This window comes from Bison bison, unplaced genomic scaffold (genome assembly GCF_000754665.1).
Source record: "Bison bison bison isolate TAMUID 2011002044 unplaced genomic scaffold, Bison_UMD1.0 scf7180017864167, whole genome shotgun sequence".
Lineage (NCBI taxonomy): Eukaryota > Metazoa > Chordata > Mammalia > Artiodactyla > Bovidae > Bison > Bison bison.
The window spans coordinates 2,268,024-2,287,723 of record NW_011494739.1 but is presented as its reverse complement, the minus strand read 5'-3'; the positions used below and the strand labels follow the sequence as shown (position 1 = coordinate 2,287,723).

The 19,700-nt window shown below is 50.9% G+C and overlaps 1 protein-coding gene across 1 annotated transcript in view; it reads left to right on the top strand.

Moving 5' to 3' along the window:
- Positions 1-19,474, top strand: part of ANGPT4 (angiopoietin 4) — a 48,185-nt gene extending 28,711 nt beyond the window's left edge. Inside the window, exons 4-8 of the mRNA XM_010841895.1 lie at positions 3,912-4,043; positions 6,089-6,190; positions 7,657-7,823; positions 13,087-13,217; positions 14,162-19,474. Coding sequence (XP_010840197.1) covers positions 3,912-4,043; positions 6,089-6,190; positions 7,657-7,823; positions 13,087-13,217; positions 14,162-14,322 — 693 coding nt within the window. The 3' untranslated portion in view covers positions 14,323-19,474. The remainder of the gene's footprint in view (positions 1-3,911; positions 4,044-6,088; positions 6,191-7,656; positions 7,824-13,086; positions 13,218-14,161) is intronic.
- Positions 19,475-19,700: the final 226 nt, after the last annotated feature.

Genomic DNA, 19,700 nt, shown 5'->3' with positions numbered 1-19,700 from the left:
AATCACGAAACAGAAACAACAAAGAGTAGTCATCATGGTGACAACAACCACAGTCCTAAGAGGAACCAATCCAGACTCCTCCTGACTCCCTGAGTGACCTTGAGCATGCCCCATCCCTCCCTTAGTCTCCCTTTCCCCATCTGTTCAATACGGGTGGTGATAAGAAGGACACCACCAGCCCAGACTGACAAGTTGGGGATTCCAGGATCCACCCTCCATCCCCGCTTGCTTGGGCTTGCCCCCTCATCCCCAAGCCTCAGTTTCCCTGTCTACAGAATGGAGAGGTTGGATTCAGCCCCACCCTACCCCCCAAGGACTTCTCTCCCCTCTAACCCAAGAGGACCAAACAGGAGAGGAGAGGCACCTCTGGATCAGTTTCCTAAGAAAGGACAATGGCTGGGCCTGCTCCCCAGCCCCCACTTCTAATGGGGCCGACTTCAATCACTCAGTTCCAGAGTCAGTCACTCAGTCAACAAGCACTTACTGAGCCACCCAGTGCTGGGTGCTGGGGGTACACCAGTGAACAGCATAGTTCCACAACTGTTTCTTGCCAAAAACAAAACAAAACAAAACAAAACATGGCTAGCCCCTCTCTGTGGGTCTCTGAGGGAAGGAGGAGGAATTGCATATTTGTTAAGTGCCTGGTATGTGCTAGGTGCCCTGCTAGCAGTGTCCCTGAAGTTTCCAGACTTGTTTAGTCGCTCAGCTGTGTCTGACTCTTTGCCACCCCATGGATTGCAGCATATCAGGCTTCCCTGTCCTTCACCATCCCTCAGAGTTTGCTCAAGTGCATATCCATTGGGTCACTGATGCCATCCAACCATCTCATTCTCTGTCATCTCTTCTTCTCCTGCCTTCAATCTTTCCCAGCTTCAGGGTCTTTTCCAGACAATGGAAGGCCTAAAAGGCTGTGTGCAGGAGAGGAGACTTTAATCTGAGGGCTGCAGGAAGGGACTAACTCATTTTCTAGGGACTAACATTTAGGAAGCGTGATTGGAACCAGGGAAGGGAGAATGGCTTGGTGAGAGAAAGACAGGGAAAGGGTTCCTACTGCTGCTGGGTCACCATAGGGGGAAGCTGGAAAGCCTTTAAGGCACAGGAGTCAAACAATAGTGATGGATTCCAGACACTGTTGGCTGGCAGCATTGTGGAGACAGAGGACAGCACCATAGCGCCATCTAAGCTGGGCACCCCGAGGTGGAGGTTTGAAAAGGTCTGAGGTGGCCACAGGCAAGAGAAGTGGATGTCGTCCGTAATTAACAGTGACCCGAACCCATCACTGGCTTGTGCATAGTGGCAATGAGGCTGCCTAAATTCATCCTGTAGCTCAGCCAAAGGCATGGGGCCTGGGGCCAACACCTCACCCCACCGGCTCACTGCCAACCCAGTCTCCAGTTGTGGCCCAATGTCTGCTTCCCTTCCCCAGGGACCAGGGGCCTGGCCAGTGAGACCATGGGGATCTTGTCCAGGGAATGTTTTTGCACAGACTGGGATGGATTTGGGAGCTTTTGTCTTTTCATTTGCGATCTGGGAATAATAGCCTCCTTTCAACAGTGCCTCAGCTCCAAGATCCAGGATCCAGGTTCAAGTATGAAGCCAAAAACAGGAAGTCACACACTTGGTAGCTTCCTGGTTTGTCCCTCGTCAGGATACCTATCCATCTGGAACTTTAGCCCTGTCCATGGATACCCACCTTAAACTTAGTGACTCAGACATTAAAGAATCTCCCCACAATGTGGGAGACCTGGGTTAGATCCCTGGGTCAGGAAGATTCCCCTGAGAAGGGAATGGCTACCCACTCCAGTATTCTTGCCTGGAGAATTCCATGGACAGAGGAGCCTGGCAGACTACTTGGGGTCCTTGGGGTGGCAAAGAGTCAGACAAGACTGAGTGACTAACATTATTAGTTATTGGATACCCACCTACCCAAGATTGGATTCTGGTGGATTCATAGCCCAAAGCTCTAATGGATTCCACGAAAGGAGCCAGAGAGGGGATTTGAATAGTTTATTTACCAATAGTCACTTTTTTCTTGCTAAGCGTGGAGGCCCCCAGAGCCCTGGTGGAATTTGGCCATTATATTCATATCCTCTCTTAAGGCCAATGGTCAGCTCCCAGGGAAAGCAGAATGTAGGGGAGGGGCCCACCTAGGAGATGCTGGTAGAGTGGACTGTGGAGGAGACTCTGGGCCACCCACCCCGAGGGAGCTCTAAGGACAGCTCCCCAGTGAGACCCAGAGAGAAGGCAAGCCCTGCTCATCCCTTCCCACCCGACCCAGCCGTGTGTCCTTGAGCCAGTTACCTCACTCCTGGGCCTCAGTTTTCTGGTCTATGAAATGGAGAAGTACCTCAGTGGAGTTGGAGCCCCAGTACCTGTCCTGAAAGACTGTAACAGCCTCATCTCTGGCCTTCCTGCTTTGAGTCTCATCCCTCCCAGTCTCTGTCCTAATCTCTGGCCAGAGCACTCTTCCTTGCCAGAGTCTGCGCTCCTCAGCCCCATGTTCAAGACTGAAATCTCAAGACTCCTCTCTCCTTCCTTGATGACACTTTCCAGTTCATTGAGCAGCTAGAGCTCCCTCTGGCCTCAGGTCTGAGATCAGGGTGTGAGTCATCTCCTCTCCGTGGCCTCAGGCAAATTTCCTGTGTGTGTGTGTGTGTGTGTGTGTGTGTGTGTGTGTGTGCGCGCGCGCATGCATGTGCAGGTGCGTGCATGCATGCTAAGTCAGTTCAATCCTGTCCAACTCTTTGTAATCCCATGGACTGTAGCCTGCCAGGCTTCTCTGTCCATGGGATTCTCCAGGCAATAATACTGGAGATATTCCCACTCAGAGATTGAACTCATGTCTCTTAGGTCCCCTGCTTTGGCGGGTGGGTTCTTTACCACTAACACCATCTGGGAAGCCCCAAATTCCCCTCACCATACCCCAACCCCAGCACACAGCAGTCCTGTTCCCACGTTGGAGCCTGTGCCTGTGCTGTTCCCTCAGCCTGAGACAATCCTCCCTTCTACACCTGGGCAGTCCCTGCTCCTCGTCCAGGTCCCAACTCACTGTCAGCTCCTCTAGGAAACCCTCCCGGGCCTGATACATTCTGTGTCCCCAACATCTCCCAGCCCAGAACCTGGCACAGAGCAGGCAGAAGTGCCCACCTGGCGCTTTCCCTCTCACCTTGTTATTTAGTTGATCAGTCACGTCTGACTCTTTGCAACCCCATGGACTGTAGCCCGCCAGGCTCTTCTGTATGGGATTTTCCAGGCAAGAATACTGGAGTGGGTTACTATTTCCTTCTTTTTTAAAAAAATGTTAATATATATATTTTATTGAAGTATAGTTGACTTACAGTGTTTTAGGTATACAGCAAGATGATTCAGTTATATATATACACATATATAATTTTTCAGATTATTTTCCATTATAGATTATTATAAGATATTGATTATAGTTCCCTGTGCTATACAGTAAACCTTTGTTGCTTGTTGTGTGTCCATTTTCTTTTAAATTAGAAATATACTGTTCTATTCATACTAAGTCAAAGAAGTAGAATCAAAATTTGTCATAAATTTTTAGCTAGGCAAAATTTCATAAGTTTTCTAAAGGGATCTTCCTGACCCAAGGATCAAACCCGCATCTCCTGCATTGGCAGGTGAATTATTTATCACTAAGCCACACCCATCTTCATCAATGTACATTCATGCTCAGTCGGGTCTGACTCTTCGTGACATCGTGGACTAGTCTGTAGGCTCCTCTGCCCATGGGATTTTCCAGGCAAGAATACTGAAGTAGGTTGCCATCCTCCAGGGAATCTTCCCAACCCAGGGGTCGAAACGGAATCTCCTGTGTCTCTGCATTGGCAGGTGGATTCTTTGCTACTGAGCCACCTGGGAAGCGTTTTGCTCTCTGCTAATTGTTTTCACCTTGTCCCATTGCAGCCTCCATGAGGGCAGCTGACCAGCTGTTCCAGGACTGTGCAGAGATCCAGCGCTTTGGGGCCAATGCCAGTGGCATCTACACCATCCATGTGGCCAATGTGACAGAGCCCAGAAAGGTTAGGGGGCTCCTTGGGGACTGAGGCTATCAGACGGTGCTGAGCCAAAGGACCCCTGCTCACCCCCACCTGCTCCCCACATTCACTTCAGGCCTTGTCCAACATCTGAGATCCCAGAGAAGGTAGGGGTGACCCAATCAGGGGTCAGATCATGTGGTTAAAGCAGATATTTTCTAGCTTGCTCCATGTGGGATATTAGGGACTGGGACTGATGGAGACCCTGAACTTTGAGGACCAGTTATCAAATGTGTGGAGGGAGCGCAGTCAAGGCAAAATGTGGATGTCAGGAGGGAGGGTTTGGGGGCCAAACCCAAAAGTGGAAGAGTTTGAGATATCCTTTTTAAGATGCATTCAGTCTGAGTATTTACTTAAGTGAAAAAAGACACCACTTTTAAAGTAAATATTTTATACGAAATTAAGTAAATTCAGCTATGGTGGGATTTGGGAAGTGTGAATAGCTAAAATTTGGGAACACTGATAGAGAGGGAAGAGCTGGCCTGGGAGGTAAGAGATCTGGGCTCAGACTTCAGCTTTACTTTGACCCATTCACCTTGAGCATATACTTTCCCCTTTCTGGACCTCAGTTTCCCTTCCTGCAACCTCTGCTACCCTCACAACACATACCACTGTCTTCTCTCCTGAACAGACCTTTAACATCTCAGAACCTGTATTCCAGCTACTCCCCTCCTCCACTGGAAATGCTATTTCCACTCATCTCTATCTGGCAGGCATGTCAACATCCAAAGCCTTGTTGCAATGCCACTCCCCTGGGAAGCCTTCCCGAGCTGTCCCTGACTCTTTCTTGGGAACTCATCTTGTAGCTGCCCAGATGTTCATATTCAGTAGTCTGCCAGCTGTATCAGACCTTCTAGCCATATCAGTCTGCTAGCTTCCTCCAGATCAAACCAGCCCTGGGGGTTGATTTATCTCTCATTTGTCTCTGATTTGTCTACTAATAATATGGGACTAGATACCAAGTATTTCCTCATCAAACATTGAAATCTACTGAACTGGCTGAAAAATTAATATGTAAACAAAAGTTAAACTGAAAGATGTGATTGCAATGGATGGTAAGCTCTTCAAAAGAATGAACTCTTTGTCTCATCCATATTGGCACTCTCTATGCTTTGGACTGCAAGATCCAACCAGTCCATTCTGAAGGAGATCAGCCCTGGGATTTCTTTGGAAGGAATGATGCTAAAGCTGAAACTCCAGTACTTTGGCCACCTCATGCGAAGAGTTGACTCACTGGAAAAGACTCCGATGCTGGGAGGGATTGGGAGCAAGAGGAGAAGGGGACGACAGAGGATGAGATGGCTGGATGGCATCACTGACTCAATGGACGTGAGTCTCAGTGAACTCCGGGAGTTGGTGATGGACAGGGAGGCCTGGCGTGCTGCGATTCATGGGGTCGCAAAGAGTCGGACACGACTGAGCGACTGATCTGATCTGATCTGATCTGATGCCTTGAATGGAGCCTGCTACCTACTAAGTGCTCAGAAAACATTTGTCCACCAAATGTAATAACATTTTTTTTTTTTTTTTGGTATCTTGTCCCAACCGTGCGGCATGCAGAATGGTTCCCCAACCAGGGATTTAACCCAGGCCTCCATAATAAAAGCACTGAATCCTAACCACTAGGCCACCAGGGAACCCCTGTAATAACATTTCCTGAGTCTACGCCATATATCAAGCACTTTACACCTCTTGGCATTTCATTTTTAAAGGAACCCTGCAATAATAGTGAATGAAAAGCCTCCGTTTACTGAGTTCTGTTCTTTAGATGGATGACTCACCTAGTTCTCACGACAATTCCATTGTGCAGATAAGAACCTAAGGCACAAAAAGATGAAGGTATTAGCATCCTCGTTTGACAAATGAAGAAAGGAAGGGTTTGGGCCTGGATCTGTGTGATGCCCTTGACCACCAAGCTCACTGTTTGCTTTGTGATGTTCTGTCAGTCAGATGACCCTCATGCTGGCCCAGACCTGGCTTCTGGCTGCCTCCAGGGGCTTCCAACTCCCCACCTTCTCAATTCTCTCCAGGTGTTCTGTGACATGGAGGCCAGTGGAGGTGGGTGGACCCTCATTCAGCGCCGTGAGAATGGTAGCGTGAATTTCCAACGGAACTGGAAGGATTACAAACAGGTAACATTGCTGCCCTGGGGAGGATCTTGTCAGTCCTGAAACCTGGGGCAGGATGTGGGGTGTGGGCAGGCATCTGGTTTGCCCTCAACCCTTCTCAGAAAAAAAAATCAGCCTGCCTAAACCAACTCCCTTCAAACAGGTTTGGCCAGCGCACATTCACTGTCAAGAACTCCAACACCCAAAATTGAACCTTCTTTTTGCAAGTCCTGACGTATATCCTAAAAATGAAAGTTTAGCTTTCATTTTATTTTAATTTTTGGAAAAGATACATGTTGATGGAAAAATTTTACCAAAAAATGGAACAGAAAAAAGTAACCTCTGCTGCCCACCCCGGGATGCACTGCTTAAATGAATGTCTTTGTCTTAACACACATACATGACTACATCTGTAGGAGAGATTTTTTAATGCAGAATTGCTGGCTCAAAGACCCCATGCATTTTACAAGATGAGGGATAATGCCTGATTGTCTTCCAATTTTTTAATTAAATTTTGAGTAAAGGATTTTTGGCAAGCTGACTTAAAAGCTCTTAAAGTTTTTAAGAGCAAAAGAAATAGAAAAAGATACTCAAACGGAAATATAACAATACTATTTTTTGTGTGTCTGTTTGCTGTCCATTTGATAAATACTTGAAAATAAATAGCAAATTAAGCTATGACTGTTCTTAAACCAATTGGGTTTTAAAGAATTATTCAAATGGCAAAAAGCAAGAGGGTGCTCAAAAGCAGAAATACACAAGAGTGCTGACTATAAACCATTAGGCTGATCAGTGGTACTAAAATGGGGAGTGGGGCTTAGGTGTGCCCTGTCCTTAGTGCTGAATTACTGTCCTGGCTAAGGGTGTTGGATACTTGTCACCCTGGGACACTTTCCACCTCAGTGCTCTTTGTTTTACATTTCTGTTACTGAAATTTTGCAGTGGCTGCCATGTCACTGAACAAAGTTTGCTCAGCCATGTATGCAGCGGATTTAAGTTTTTAGCTAGTTTTTAACTGAGATTTAATATACATGCATTTCTGTGCCCAAATCCTAAGTGTAAGTAAGATTCAGTGACCTTTCAGTGAATATGTATTCACCCATGTGACCACCTTTCAAAGATAGATATGCAACATTCCCAGCACCCCAGAAAACCTCCTTGTGTCTCCTCCAAGTCAAGACACCCCCAAAGTAGTGGTTATTCTGACTTCTACCACCACAGACTTTTTTTGACCTGTTCTTGAACTTCATAGAAATGTGATTTCAATTGCTTTTAAAAGGTTTTTACATTTACAAAAGTCTTAGTCATTTTACTCTAGAAGTTGGGGAGCTCCACCCTTAGGCCTGCCCACACTGTTCTTTATGAACTTGGTCATTTAGCAAAGTGGCTTTGGGTGAATGTCCCCAGAGCCCGGCCCAGCCCAGATCCTTAACCAAAGGCGTAGCCTCTGTCCTCCACATGCAACCCACCCGCATTCTCCCCTTCCCTAGGGCTTTGGCAACCCAGCCGGAGAGCACTGGCTAGGCAATGAAGTGGTGCACCAGCTCACCAGCAGGGCAACCTACTCTCTGCGAGTGGAGCTGCAAGATTGGGAAGGCAACGAGGCCTACGCCCAGTATGAGCACTTCCAGCTGGGCAGTGAGGCGCAGCTGTACAGGTGGTCTCGGGGCCCAGGCTGGTGGGTGGGCGGGGGACCCTGGGCTAGTGGCTACAGAGTCTGCGCCAGGGGTCAGTCCCTGGGTGTCTCCTGTTCCTGCCATCTGTCCCCCATCTGGGTGCGCGTCATGGGCTCTGGAGGCAGCTGGTTAGCACTCAGCACAGCCCGGCCACTGGGTGGGGTGGAAAGAATGCCACTGACGCTGCCATGCCGGGAGCAGGAAGGGGCCTTCCAAGGTCAGTCAGTCATTTTGCAGAGGCCTGGAACCACGGGAGTGATGTTCCCAGTCTGTCCTATGCTATGAGGGGAAGTGGAAAGGTCTCCGGGCTGGGAAATAAGAGACCTAGGCTCATTCTCACTCTCTCCAGCTCGCTGTGTGAACTCAGGCGAGTCAAGTCAGCTTCTCCGTAGCTCTGTAACACAGGATGGGCTTAAATATGAGCAACTTATAAAATCACCAAGGTCTCCCACCATCCCCCTCAGCCTGGGTTCTTGGTCCCATTCAGAAAAAGAAATGAGCATTTCTTGAGCACCTACTATGTTCCAGGCACATAGCTCCATTTAATCCTCCCCATAACGTTTTGAGGGCTTCCCTGGTGGCTCAGACGGTAAAGAATCTGCCTGCAATGCAGGAGACCTGGGTTCGATCCCTGGGGTCAGGAAGGTCCCTGGAGGAGGGCATGGCAACCCATTCTAGTATTCTTGCCTAGAGACTCCCCATGGGCAGAGGAGCCTGGCAGGATACAGTCCATAGGGTCACAAAGAGTCGGACACGACTGAGTGACTAAGCACACACACACACATAACCTTCTGAGGTAAGTGTTGCTATACCTGCTTTAGTGATGTAGGAACTGCCCAGAGTTACAAGGTAGGGAAGGCATAGTTTTAAACTCATTTTTGCTGCCAAAACTCGTGTTTCTCCCCCATCATTTTATGCCTCTGAGAAACTCGAGGATATTAGGATAAGCTATCTTGGAACCAGGACAGAATTGAATTCACAGATTCATGTTCCAGGTCCACAAGGGACCTCACATGTCATCTGGTTTTTCACATGATGCTAGAACCTCCTCTACAGCCACAGTCAGCATCCAACCATGCTGGAATGCTCCCATTAATGGGAAGCCACTTCCTTCCAAAGAATCGCTCATGACTCTCTGGCTCCTTGCACTGTATGCATAGTTCCCTCTCTGATGGCCTCTCAGGGATGTGCCCCCAGCCCCTCTCTCTGTGAAATGTTCCTGGTTCATCCAGTTGGCTGCTTCTGACATCCCTCTTTATGGGACTCAACCCAATCTGATAATGCTCTTTCATAAAGTGTAAGGTCTAGAGCTAAATGAAACATCCCCAGGTCTGGGCTAGGCTGGCTGAGCTGAATGCCCCCTGACTCCTTGAGCTGACCAGTGAGTAGCCACAACACCTGGCTGACCTCTCTTTAAGCCACTGACCACCAAAGCCAAGGCTTAAATCCTGGCTTTATCCTTATCTCCCTGAGGGACCCTGAGCAAGTTGCTCCCTCCACTGTCTCATCTGTGAAATGGGTGCCCAAAGTATACTCACCTCAAAGTGCTGTGAAGCTTGAATGAAATACTATACATAGAGCATTAACACTAGCACTTAGTAAATATCCAACAAATAATATTATACTATTATATTACAATTACTGCTCCCAAGCCATCCTTTCACACACTTGGCTGGCCTGTTCTGTGCGAATTCACTGCTGTTCCCATCCCCAGTGCCTGGGACATAGTAAGTGCATAACAGGAAGTGGGGGTGCCTCCCTTTCCTACACATGTAACAGTTAAACTTCATTTCATCTCCATGACCCAGTCCTGGGGCAGCAGCTTCTGTGGCCCCAAGTCCATGATCTGCCATTTTTCTTAGGGAAGAAATATCAGGAAAGTATTATATCTCATTGTGCTAAAGAACATGGCCCTAGAGCCAGATTGCCCAGGGTATGAACCCTGACTCTTTGACTTGTTGGATTCATGACCTTAAACAAGTTACTTACCTCTCTGTGCTTCAGTAAAACACACTATCTATGTCATAACTGAGATAACCTGTGAGAAAATGCCTAGCATATGGTTAGTGTTAAGTAAATGTTAGAGATATATAAACAATATATCCAAAGACAGAAATACAATATCTCTACATCTATGCATATCTCAGTTATTTATGTCCATTTATACGAACATATGCATTTATGTTAAATTTGGAACCACTTGCTGTGCTCTCCTATGTGAATTTGATGTGCTGCCTCTGACTTTTTATCTGAGATCTGGAGAAGCTCCCTGCCCATTACTCTCAGGTCTCAAAGGGCCCACATCTATTTGACCCTTAGCAGACCCCAAATAATAATAACAATATATTGAACATTTGCCCTGAGCTAAGTGTGGGCTGGCCTTGGTCATTTGGAGAAGAATCAGACCTGCGCTCTACCCCTCAAAGTTGTTCACAGTCCAGTGCGTCATGTGTATCTTGGGGTGAGTGTGTCTTCCCACACCCCCAGGAGTACAGGAGTTGCCTAAGGGGACAGCACAGGAGCAGAGACACTAGTGCTATCAAGGAGGGCTCCCTGGAGGAGGTGATGCCTATGAAGAGTAGGCATTCTCCAGACAAAGAGAGGATAGAGAGGACACCCCAGGCAGAGACAGAAGAGTTGCCATCTAGCTGGCCACGGAAACCCTAAACTTAAGCAACGCTCTTTCAAAGGCTGCTGGGATCCTAAAGAATAGGCCCTGCTCATTCAGGAACAGCTTGGAAGATCCTGGAAAACACAGAGGGGCCTGGAAACTGCGAGAGAAGGGCTAGGGGAAAGTGACAGAAACAAACGCTGGTCCCTGGGCCCCCACTGTCCAGAGTCAGCTGCCTGACAAGATGAGGAGGATCCTTTCAGGGATGCCCAGAGGCAGGGAAGCCTGGCAGTCAGCAGCTGGGGCATGGGCAGGAGGGACACGCTTATATGTCAGATACAATGATGGGGACCCTCTGGAGCCCAGCTGGGGTGCATGCAGAAGCCTGCAGAGAAGTAGCCATGGAGCGGGGTGAGGGAGGCACAGACAAGGCACAGCACACACTGACAGCAGGCACAGGCCTCCCCGAGGTGCCACCCACCCAGACCCGGCACGAGCACCAGATACACACAGAGGCACACAGGGACACGCACAGACACACATGTTCGTGTGGAGGGGCTCACCACACCCCTGGGTATATCGTGGGCCTTCAGAGCACAGAGACTCATACAAGTGCCATAGCTACCCAAACAAGCACAAGCACACAACCGGGCACGTGTGCAAACATGCCTCAGAGAAGCCCTTGCAGATAAACACATGCACAACCCAGCCACAAAGACAGATTGCAGAGCACACACCAGATCCACCATAGATAATGCCACACAAACTCAAAACACACGCACACATACACACGCAGGCACAAAGACGCGTACCCAGATGCTCACGACCTCAGACACACGAACTCACACCCCTTCTGTATCTCACCTGGGGACGTCCAAGGACCCGTGTGTTTGTTTGGGTTCCCCAGGCCTCGGCCATGAACATGTTCAAAGTGTGTCTGAAAAATGGGTCAAGTGGGGTTTCCTGGCCCATGACTTGAGGGTCCCCTAGAGACTGCAGATCCCCCTTCTCGCTCCCAGAGGAGCAGGGAAGGGAGGCTGAGGACTTGGGCCCAGTAAGGGGCTGATGCTGCTGAATGACCTCATGAGATCATTTGGCTTTGTCCAACACTGATTTCATGCGGCCCCAGACTAAACATGACCCCCAACCTCAGCCTGAGCCCCAAGCCTGGCCTTGAAGTGACATGTCTGAGCCCTTAAGGGGAGCCGTCAACAGCCACAAGAAGCTGGGACCATATGAGCAAGTGGGCCGGCCAGCCTATTCCCACCCCAGGGAGGCCCTGGCTAGGTGGGCCTCTTGGAAGGGGGTTTGCAACACCAGTCATGCAAGCCCAGGGTGATGTATTTAAGGGCATTGTTGAGGCTTCATGGCTGTCTGCCCTGAGCTGGCCCTGCCCTCTCCGCAGGCAGAGTCCATGGGTGGGAGGTACCGGGACTGAGCCAGGCCACATGCCCAGGCACCACCTTCCCTCTAGATCCCTCTGGGGGCATCTCGCAGGCCCTGCCCTGGGGAACCAGAGCTCCCCTGAACTGCCCTGGCTGTACCTGGTGTCCCCTTGCCTCCACCCGGAAGACCTTGATTGCTCCCAAAGTGGCTCCCGCCGCAGCTGTCAGTGGAGGCCCTCCCCCACCACAAGCCCCCAGCACTGTCTTCAGCCAGGCTCAGTGGAAGCCTGTGCCAGCCGCGCGCCCCGGGCTGGGAACACACGGACAGGACAGGACGGATAACAACAAGCCCTGAACGTGCTGGGCACTTAGCACGCGCCAGCACCGCTCCACGCTCGTCACATGCTGAGGTCACCCCCTCACAATGACGGTTAATATGCTATCATTACCGTTTTTAAAAACTGAAGAAACTGAAGCTGAGAGGTGAAGCAATCTGCCCAAGGGCACGCAGCTGGCGAGCAGCAGAGCTGGGATTTGAATCCAGGCATTTTGTCCCCAAAGCTCATGGTTGCAATCACCACACAGGCCTCAAGGTGTCTGCCAGGGTCTTATAGCCTGATAAATAGAAACCCTCCCCACCTGGCTGCAAGGGTAGAAGTCACAGGTATTGGGGTGCCTTGGGGCCCGATCCATGTGGGCTGATGTGGTCACGGAAGTCTTCCTGGAAGTGGGGGCGGGGGGATGAGTATGAGGAGGAGTGACAGGGCTGGGGTTGCAGGATGGTCAGCTGGGGAGGGAAGGCACACAGCTCTCACACTCGGGGAAGGCTCCTTTGGCTCACAGGAGCTCTGTTTCCTCTTCTGTAAAACAGGAGTTTTAGGGTATGGTGAAGATTAAGCAAGAATGAGTTAACTCACGTTAAGTGCTTTAAACAATGCCTGGCACATAGTCCATGTTCAAAAAGTGTTAGCCATAGTCATTATTATTATTATTAGTATTAGTATTATTATTATTATCATGATCACTCTCACAACTGTCCAAGACTCAGGTCCAGCTGAGAGGGGCCTGGCACACATGGGGACTCTGTCCCTGGAGGCAGCAGGCAGGGAGGGCAATCCAGGAGGGAAGATGGCCCAGCATTCAGGATGGGGCTCCCTTCCCAGGACAACCAGAGGGGAGCCCCTTCCTCAACCAGCCCCAACCTGACTCTGTGCCTCTCTCCCATCACCACCTCCGGGTGGCCTCCAGGCTTTCTCTGAGTGGGTACAGTGGCTCAGCAGGGCGCCAGAGCAGCCTGGTCCTCCAGGGCACCAACTTCAGCACGCGCGACGCAGACAATGACAACTGCCTCTGCAAGTGCGCCCAGATGCTGTCCGGAGGTGGGTGCAAGATGGGGTGGACCCACGCCTCTGCACAGGCTCACCTGGCTGAACACCTTTTATCGCCTCCCCACTTGGGTCTTTGTGCAGCCAGGTGCCATCAAGAAGTGGGTACAGGTCAGGGTCTCACTCACTTGCAGGCTGGCCTGGCTGTACCTCATCCAAACTTCCCTACTTCCACTGAGTCCTTAAGGTCCCCTCCAGGGTCTCACCGCCCCCTAAAGCTGGCACCTCCAGTTCTCCCCTAAGACCTCAGAGCAGCACTGATGCTGGGGACCAGGGTGCACCCTAGGGGGGTAAAATGCCTAATCTGCTCCAACCCCAGATTTGAGACTCCCCCGCAACCCTCCTCCAGGCCAAGCAGGATCAGGAGGAGGGACACCTGGGTTGGGGGCAGAGGGGCAGCTGCCCACCAACTCTGACTCAGGCAGTGTTTTCTGCAGAGAGCTACGTCAGAGAGTGGGAGATGGGATGTGAGAGACAGAATGAGAGGGACAGAGATCGGAGGGGACCTCAGGAGACACAGAGACAGGGACAGACGGAAATGAGAGAAACACCAGGATGAACAGACAGAGAGGTAGACACAGAGCTGCATGGGGACAGGGGCAGGTACAGAGGGAAAGGTGGAGAGAGAATCACAGATCATGTTTCATCCACGAAAGACGGATGGAAACGGGGTGAGAGGCAGAGAGACCCAGAAAGGCAGGGTCATAGGGAGCAAAGAGAGACATCAGAGAGACAGACCCAAGCTCCCAGCCTCTGGAGGCCCCAGGCTGAGGAGAGGGTCTGGGAATCTCCCACCCATTCCCACCCAACCCCATCCTCAGCAAGCTGGCTTCTCTCAGGGGCCAGCAGCCCTGATTCGCCTTTGGGGTAGGGGGCTGCCCTCACCCTATTAACTGCATCCCCATTTACCTAAAGCCTCTTTCTCTCGCCTCCACCAGGGTGGTGGTTTGACGCCTGTGGCCTCTCAAACCTCAATGGCATCTACTATCCAGCCCGTCACCACGTGCGCAAGCTCAATGGCATCCGCTGGCACTACTTCCAGGGCCCCAGCTACTCGCTGCGCGCCACTCGCATGATGGTGCGCCCCTCGGGCATCTAAGGGGCAGCCACGCCTGGAGGCTGGTCCCAAGGGAGGACATGGCCATGGTATCCCCTGGACAAGCCGGACTCGAACACAGGACACAATGCCAGGACCTTGTCCCGGACAGCCTGGGGGTCCCCTGAGCCAGCCCTCCTTGCCCCAGGAGTCCAGAAGAGTCACCTCTAGCCCTTTTCCCCTCAAGTTGTGAAATGGTGGACATTTGGGGGTTCCTGCCTCTTCAGTGTCCCTCCTCCTCTTCCCTCCTGCCTCCTGCAGGGACCTCCTGCCCACCTGAGGGCTGCAGTATCCTGAACAAGCGGAGAGCAGATTTAACTGGGCTCTGCAAAGGAATATGCAGCTAGTGGTGGAATTTCAGGCAAGTGGGAAGGTATTTACAGGAGGAAACCACTCAGGTGGAGGCCCAGATTCTGTCCCCGGGTTGTTGGGAAGGCCATCTCTTATTTCAAGCTTTCTCACATCCTTGAACTTTCTGTTCAAGACTGAAGGAGCTGTGTCCCTCCTATAATGGGAATCGCCATTTGCACCCACACTGTCCATCACTCCTAGGCCCCAGCATCTAAAGCTCAGACATGGTTTCTCAGGGGCTCCAGGAGATCCAAGAGGTACTCCTTTACCCCTAGAATGTTCTAGAATATGTTCCAGAGAGAATAAAGGTACCTGTGGTCTAATGAGGGAGGGAAACACCAGGTTAAATCAATGTAGACGCATTGTGAGAGCCATCACTGTGGTCATGTGCTTTGTGACCACCCATGAAAGGGCTAGAGTGGGCCACTTTCCCCGAATTTACTTATTTGAAAATGGGACCTGATTATCTCAGAGCATCTCCTGGGGCTGTGGATGCCCTTGGAGAAAATTGGTTCTCCCGAGTCATGAGTTAAACCCCAGGCCCCATCCCCATCCCCAGCTGTTTTCACCATTTTCAGCAATGAGGGCCACCATAACATTTTCAGACAGCCTCTAAAAACAACTGGAAAGAGGCTTTGGGTTGAAACAGACATGCTGTCACTGAAGAAGAGTCTAGAACTAAGTCTTTGGTCTTAGAACTAAGTGCTTCAAGGCTTCTCTGACCCTAGGAAGCCAGTTTTCTGGCTGGGGCTGCCGTCCACCCTTCTTGTGTCCCCAACTCACACCAGCTCTCAAGTTTAGGGACTCTTGGGGACTGCCCACTCTGTCTTGAGCAGGAAGCCAATCGCTGGGTCCAGATCCTTTCTGCCTCCAAACCAGAACTCCTAGTCTCCTCCTCTCTCATCCAAGAGCGATGCTGCAGTTATCCATGGAGACAGGGCTTTGCTGAGTCTGGGCAACCAGGGGCTCCTCATGAGCTTCTTTCAGAGGAGAGGAGCAGAGAGGGGCCATGGCCACTCTGCCACCCACTCCCATTACTGTGTCACTGGCCTCAATCCTGATGAGGCCACTGAAGCCCTGTCATCCTCAGCCAACACCTGGGTCCAGCCAGGACCGACCTGCCCTCCCGCCCGGACACCCCTCTATCTTCAGAAGATTTTCTCCTGCATAAGGCTGTGGGGTGGAGCAGGGCACCTTCGTTTCGCCTGGCTCTGTCCCACCTCCTGAGTCCCACCTCTGCCAATCCCCTGTGCCAAACCAGCACAGATTAGTGCTGATCTCCTTCTGGGAAACCAAAGGGTGTGGTTGCTAATGGTGGCATTTCAGGCAGGAGGGAAAAGTACCTAGGGGCAGGTTGCTGCCCAGAAGGCTGACAGCACCTTATCCAGCATTTGCTAGGCGAGCCTTCATTTAGCATCTAGTGTATGCAGCGTGGTGCCGTGGGCAGAACTTTGGACTCAGACAGACCTGCTGCGGCTCTTGAGCTTGAAACCAGTGGTCCTGCCTCTCAAGGTCGATCGTCTGGTCTGTGAGATGGAGATGGTGATTCTCCCTCCTCACTGTGCTGGGGCAGGAGGAAATGAGACTGTCTTTCAGCCTCTTAGCAGAGCCCAGCAGGAAGCAGGTGCCTAATAAATGTTAGTTCCCAAAGAAGTGAATGGGGTGGAGAAATCGGCCCTAGTAGTACATGCCACCCCTTCTCCTGGACCTAGGGAAGTTAAGTGCTTTATCTTTGTAGCTACAGCATTTTTTTTTTTCACTGCAAGTGTATAGGCACTGCTGGGAGCCCCAGGAACAGAGCTCCTCTGGGTGGGGCGAAGGCTCCAATCTCTACCTGCATTCCAGTTGTCTAAAAACACCAAGAACCCAATTGGGGTAACCCTCACATATCTCTTCTTGAAAATGTCCATCCTTCCTTTTTAACTTTCCTTCCTTCTCTGTGCCAGGATTCTCAAGTGCAAGGGACAGAAAACTTATCCTGAGTAGTGGACTGACTCACATACAGGGAGTCTAGAGACAGATTCGGGTGTGGTTAGATCTGGGTGCTCAAATGATGTCGCTCCTCACCTCTCAGGCCTGCCATCCATCATGCTGACCTCATTCTCCATCAGGTTCTCTCCTGACGATGGCTCCAGCAACCGCAGGCTCGTGTTCTGCCTGCTTAACATCCCTCAGCCAGAAAGCTCCCCTGTCCCAGTGATTCCAACAAGAGCAGAATTCTTTCCAGCCAGGACTCGTCCTATGTCCATCCTTGCGTTTACCACTGTGATTCTGATTGACCGGACCTGGGTCACATGATCATGCCTAGAACCAGGGACTGAGGTCAGTCCCCTCCAAGGCGTTGGATTGGCCTTGGAGAAAATGAGGAGCCGCTTCAGGAAGCAGGGATGCTGGGCAGTCGAGAACAGGGGTTCACTTTTTCTCCTTCCCTCTTGCAGATTCCTGGCTCTCATCTCTATCCCTGCCCCTTCTCCTAGCCTCCGTGCCCCCAAGGCCTGTCCCTCGGGCTCTAGCTAATCCCCGGTTTGCCCCAGACTATCAAGGACACTGCTGTGTCCTGCCCAGAGGTGTCACATCCTAATTCACAGTCCCGGCTCTGCCCCTGGAGCAGCACCCCTGGCCCTCTCTGAGCCTTTACAGTTCCCATCTGTGCTATAAGGACAGAGCACCTGTGGAGGCCTAAAAGACAGCAACACTGACTCACCACAGCTGTAGACATGACCAGATAAAGGACTTGGAGTGCACAGGGCCCTGGGGCCTAGCTGGCATGTCCTTGGCCTTGGCTAGGTCTCCTGAAGCCACTGCTTGCAGAAACTTCAAGGATACCTACATCTGCCGATGCCTACCTAGAAGCCTTGTCACCTCTCTCTGCATCAGACCAGCACTCTCCCCACCTTAGCAATGAAGAAATTAGAGCTCAGAGAGGGGAAAGAGTTTCATCCAAGTAGCTGAGCCAACACCACCTCCAGTGCATTGCATCTTTCAGTTGCCTCCCTCGTCGAGAGCTCTCTGGAGGCATCTTGGCATCAACCACAAAAAGGCTGGAGTGGTGTCCTCTCCACCTATATCAAGGGATGAATGATCCTTCTGGAAAGTTTTCCAAGACTACTCTGTATTTCCCACTGGTGTCTGGTAAATCCCAGTGGAGCCAGGCAGGGAGAACACATTGTTCCTGAGATCTCTGGATGTTTCCAGCAAAAGCAGTTTCCACACTGGGGAAGAGAGTTCACTGTGCACAGCCCAGAGACAGCAACCATGAGTGGGGTACGAGGTGGCCCTTTGCAGGGGGCAGGGGAGCAGCCAGCATCAGGATGGTTTGTCTCAGTAGAAAAGGGTATTTGTCTCCTTTTTCCAGACTGTCCCCCCTCCACAGTGTCCATGTGGGCCTTCACCTCTCTCATGAAAGATGCTTTGGAAAGCTAACAGTGTTGCCTTGGCAACAGCAGCATCAGCATCTTTTGATGGAGCAGCCCTTCAGAGAATGGAGTCTGATTCAGGCCACAACCAGCATAAATGTGTTACTTCTTGTGTTAGATTAATGTGTAACATATCCTATGAGCTGCTGTTGGATGTGTCCAGAGGGCAGGGAAGTCCAATGGCCTTTAGCATCCCACACTTTCCTACCCTCCCCTGTAAGACCTCTCTGAGCCTCACTTTCCTCATCTGTACAATGGGGAGACTGTGATCTAGTCACAGGGAAGTCGTGCAGATTCAGGGCAGTGGTGAATGTCCAGGCTTGGCACGTTCACTCGGGAATTTATTCATTCATGCACGTATCCATTCATTCATATAGCGAGTATGTACTGAGGACCTGCCCGGGCCAGAGCCTGCCTCAGTGATGGGGAGGGAGCAGCAAACAAGACAGACAGACAGACAGACAGCCGCAGTCCAGACATCATGGTGCTTAAGAGACTAAAGGGAAAGACTCACCAAAATCAAAATTTTTTAAATTTAAATTAACTGATTAGTTAATATATTATAAGTGAAGAAAATAAATAGGAGCCATAGGTAAAAGATTTCAGATGGTCCAACTGGGCAGGATGATCAGGGAAAGACTCTGAAGAAAGTCACTTAAGTCAAGGACCAAATGTGAGAAACGGCTGTCAGGTGAGGAGCTGTGGGAAGAGCTCTCCCACTAGAGGGAACAGCACTTGCCAAGGCCCTGGGGTGGTCATGAGGAACGGTAAAGAAGTTAGTGCGGAGGAGTGATGCCGCTGAGCCAGTGCTGCCACTCCCCAGTGAGCTGGGGAGAGGTGGGAGAAGGTGCCCCCAGCACCTTTATCAGAGATCAACTCCTTGCCCAGTGCCCACCAAAAGCTGGATTCAGCATCACTCTGAACGGACCTGCGGAGCTGAGACAAAGCCCTGCCCCTCTCTGGACCTCAGTTTCCCGATCTGTAAAATGCAGGAGAGGGATCACCTCTATCTGAAAGTCTTTCAGATCCTGGGTCAAGGGCCCTGGAGGGCCCTGTGTCCACTGCCCTGAGCCACCAAGGGAATCAGAAGGAGGCAGAGAAAATAAAAGGCTTGCCCTTGGGCTAAATGAGAGTTAGGGGGTCAGCCGGGGGGGCTTGTGTGGGAATGAGGGGCTTTAACCACGTGCCTCCTCCTTGTTAGTTCTACATGCGTCGTTTCTGACTCTTAGCAGGTTCTATTGTTGCCCCCAATTTACAAATGTGGAAATTGAGGCTCAGAGAAGTAAAGTTCCTTGCCTGAGGTCAAACAGTGAGTTCTGGTTCGGGCTAAGTGGCTGTAGCAGAAAGACTCTAAAACTCAGTGAGTTAAATGTTTCTCTTTTGTGTGAGTCTGGAGTTGAGTAGTCTGTGTCTAGTGGGCGGCTCTGCCATCCTCGACCACAGCTGCCTTCTCTGGGACCAGGGCAGCTGTACTCAAAGGTGACACTTCCCAGCTGGCAGGAAGGGAGGCAGGACATCCGGCACCGCTTCCCCTCCGGCACCTGCCCTCTCACCCCAGCCTCATGTTTTGCCTGGAAGATCCCAGCAGCCTCCTCACGGGGCCCCATCTCCAGG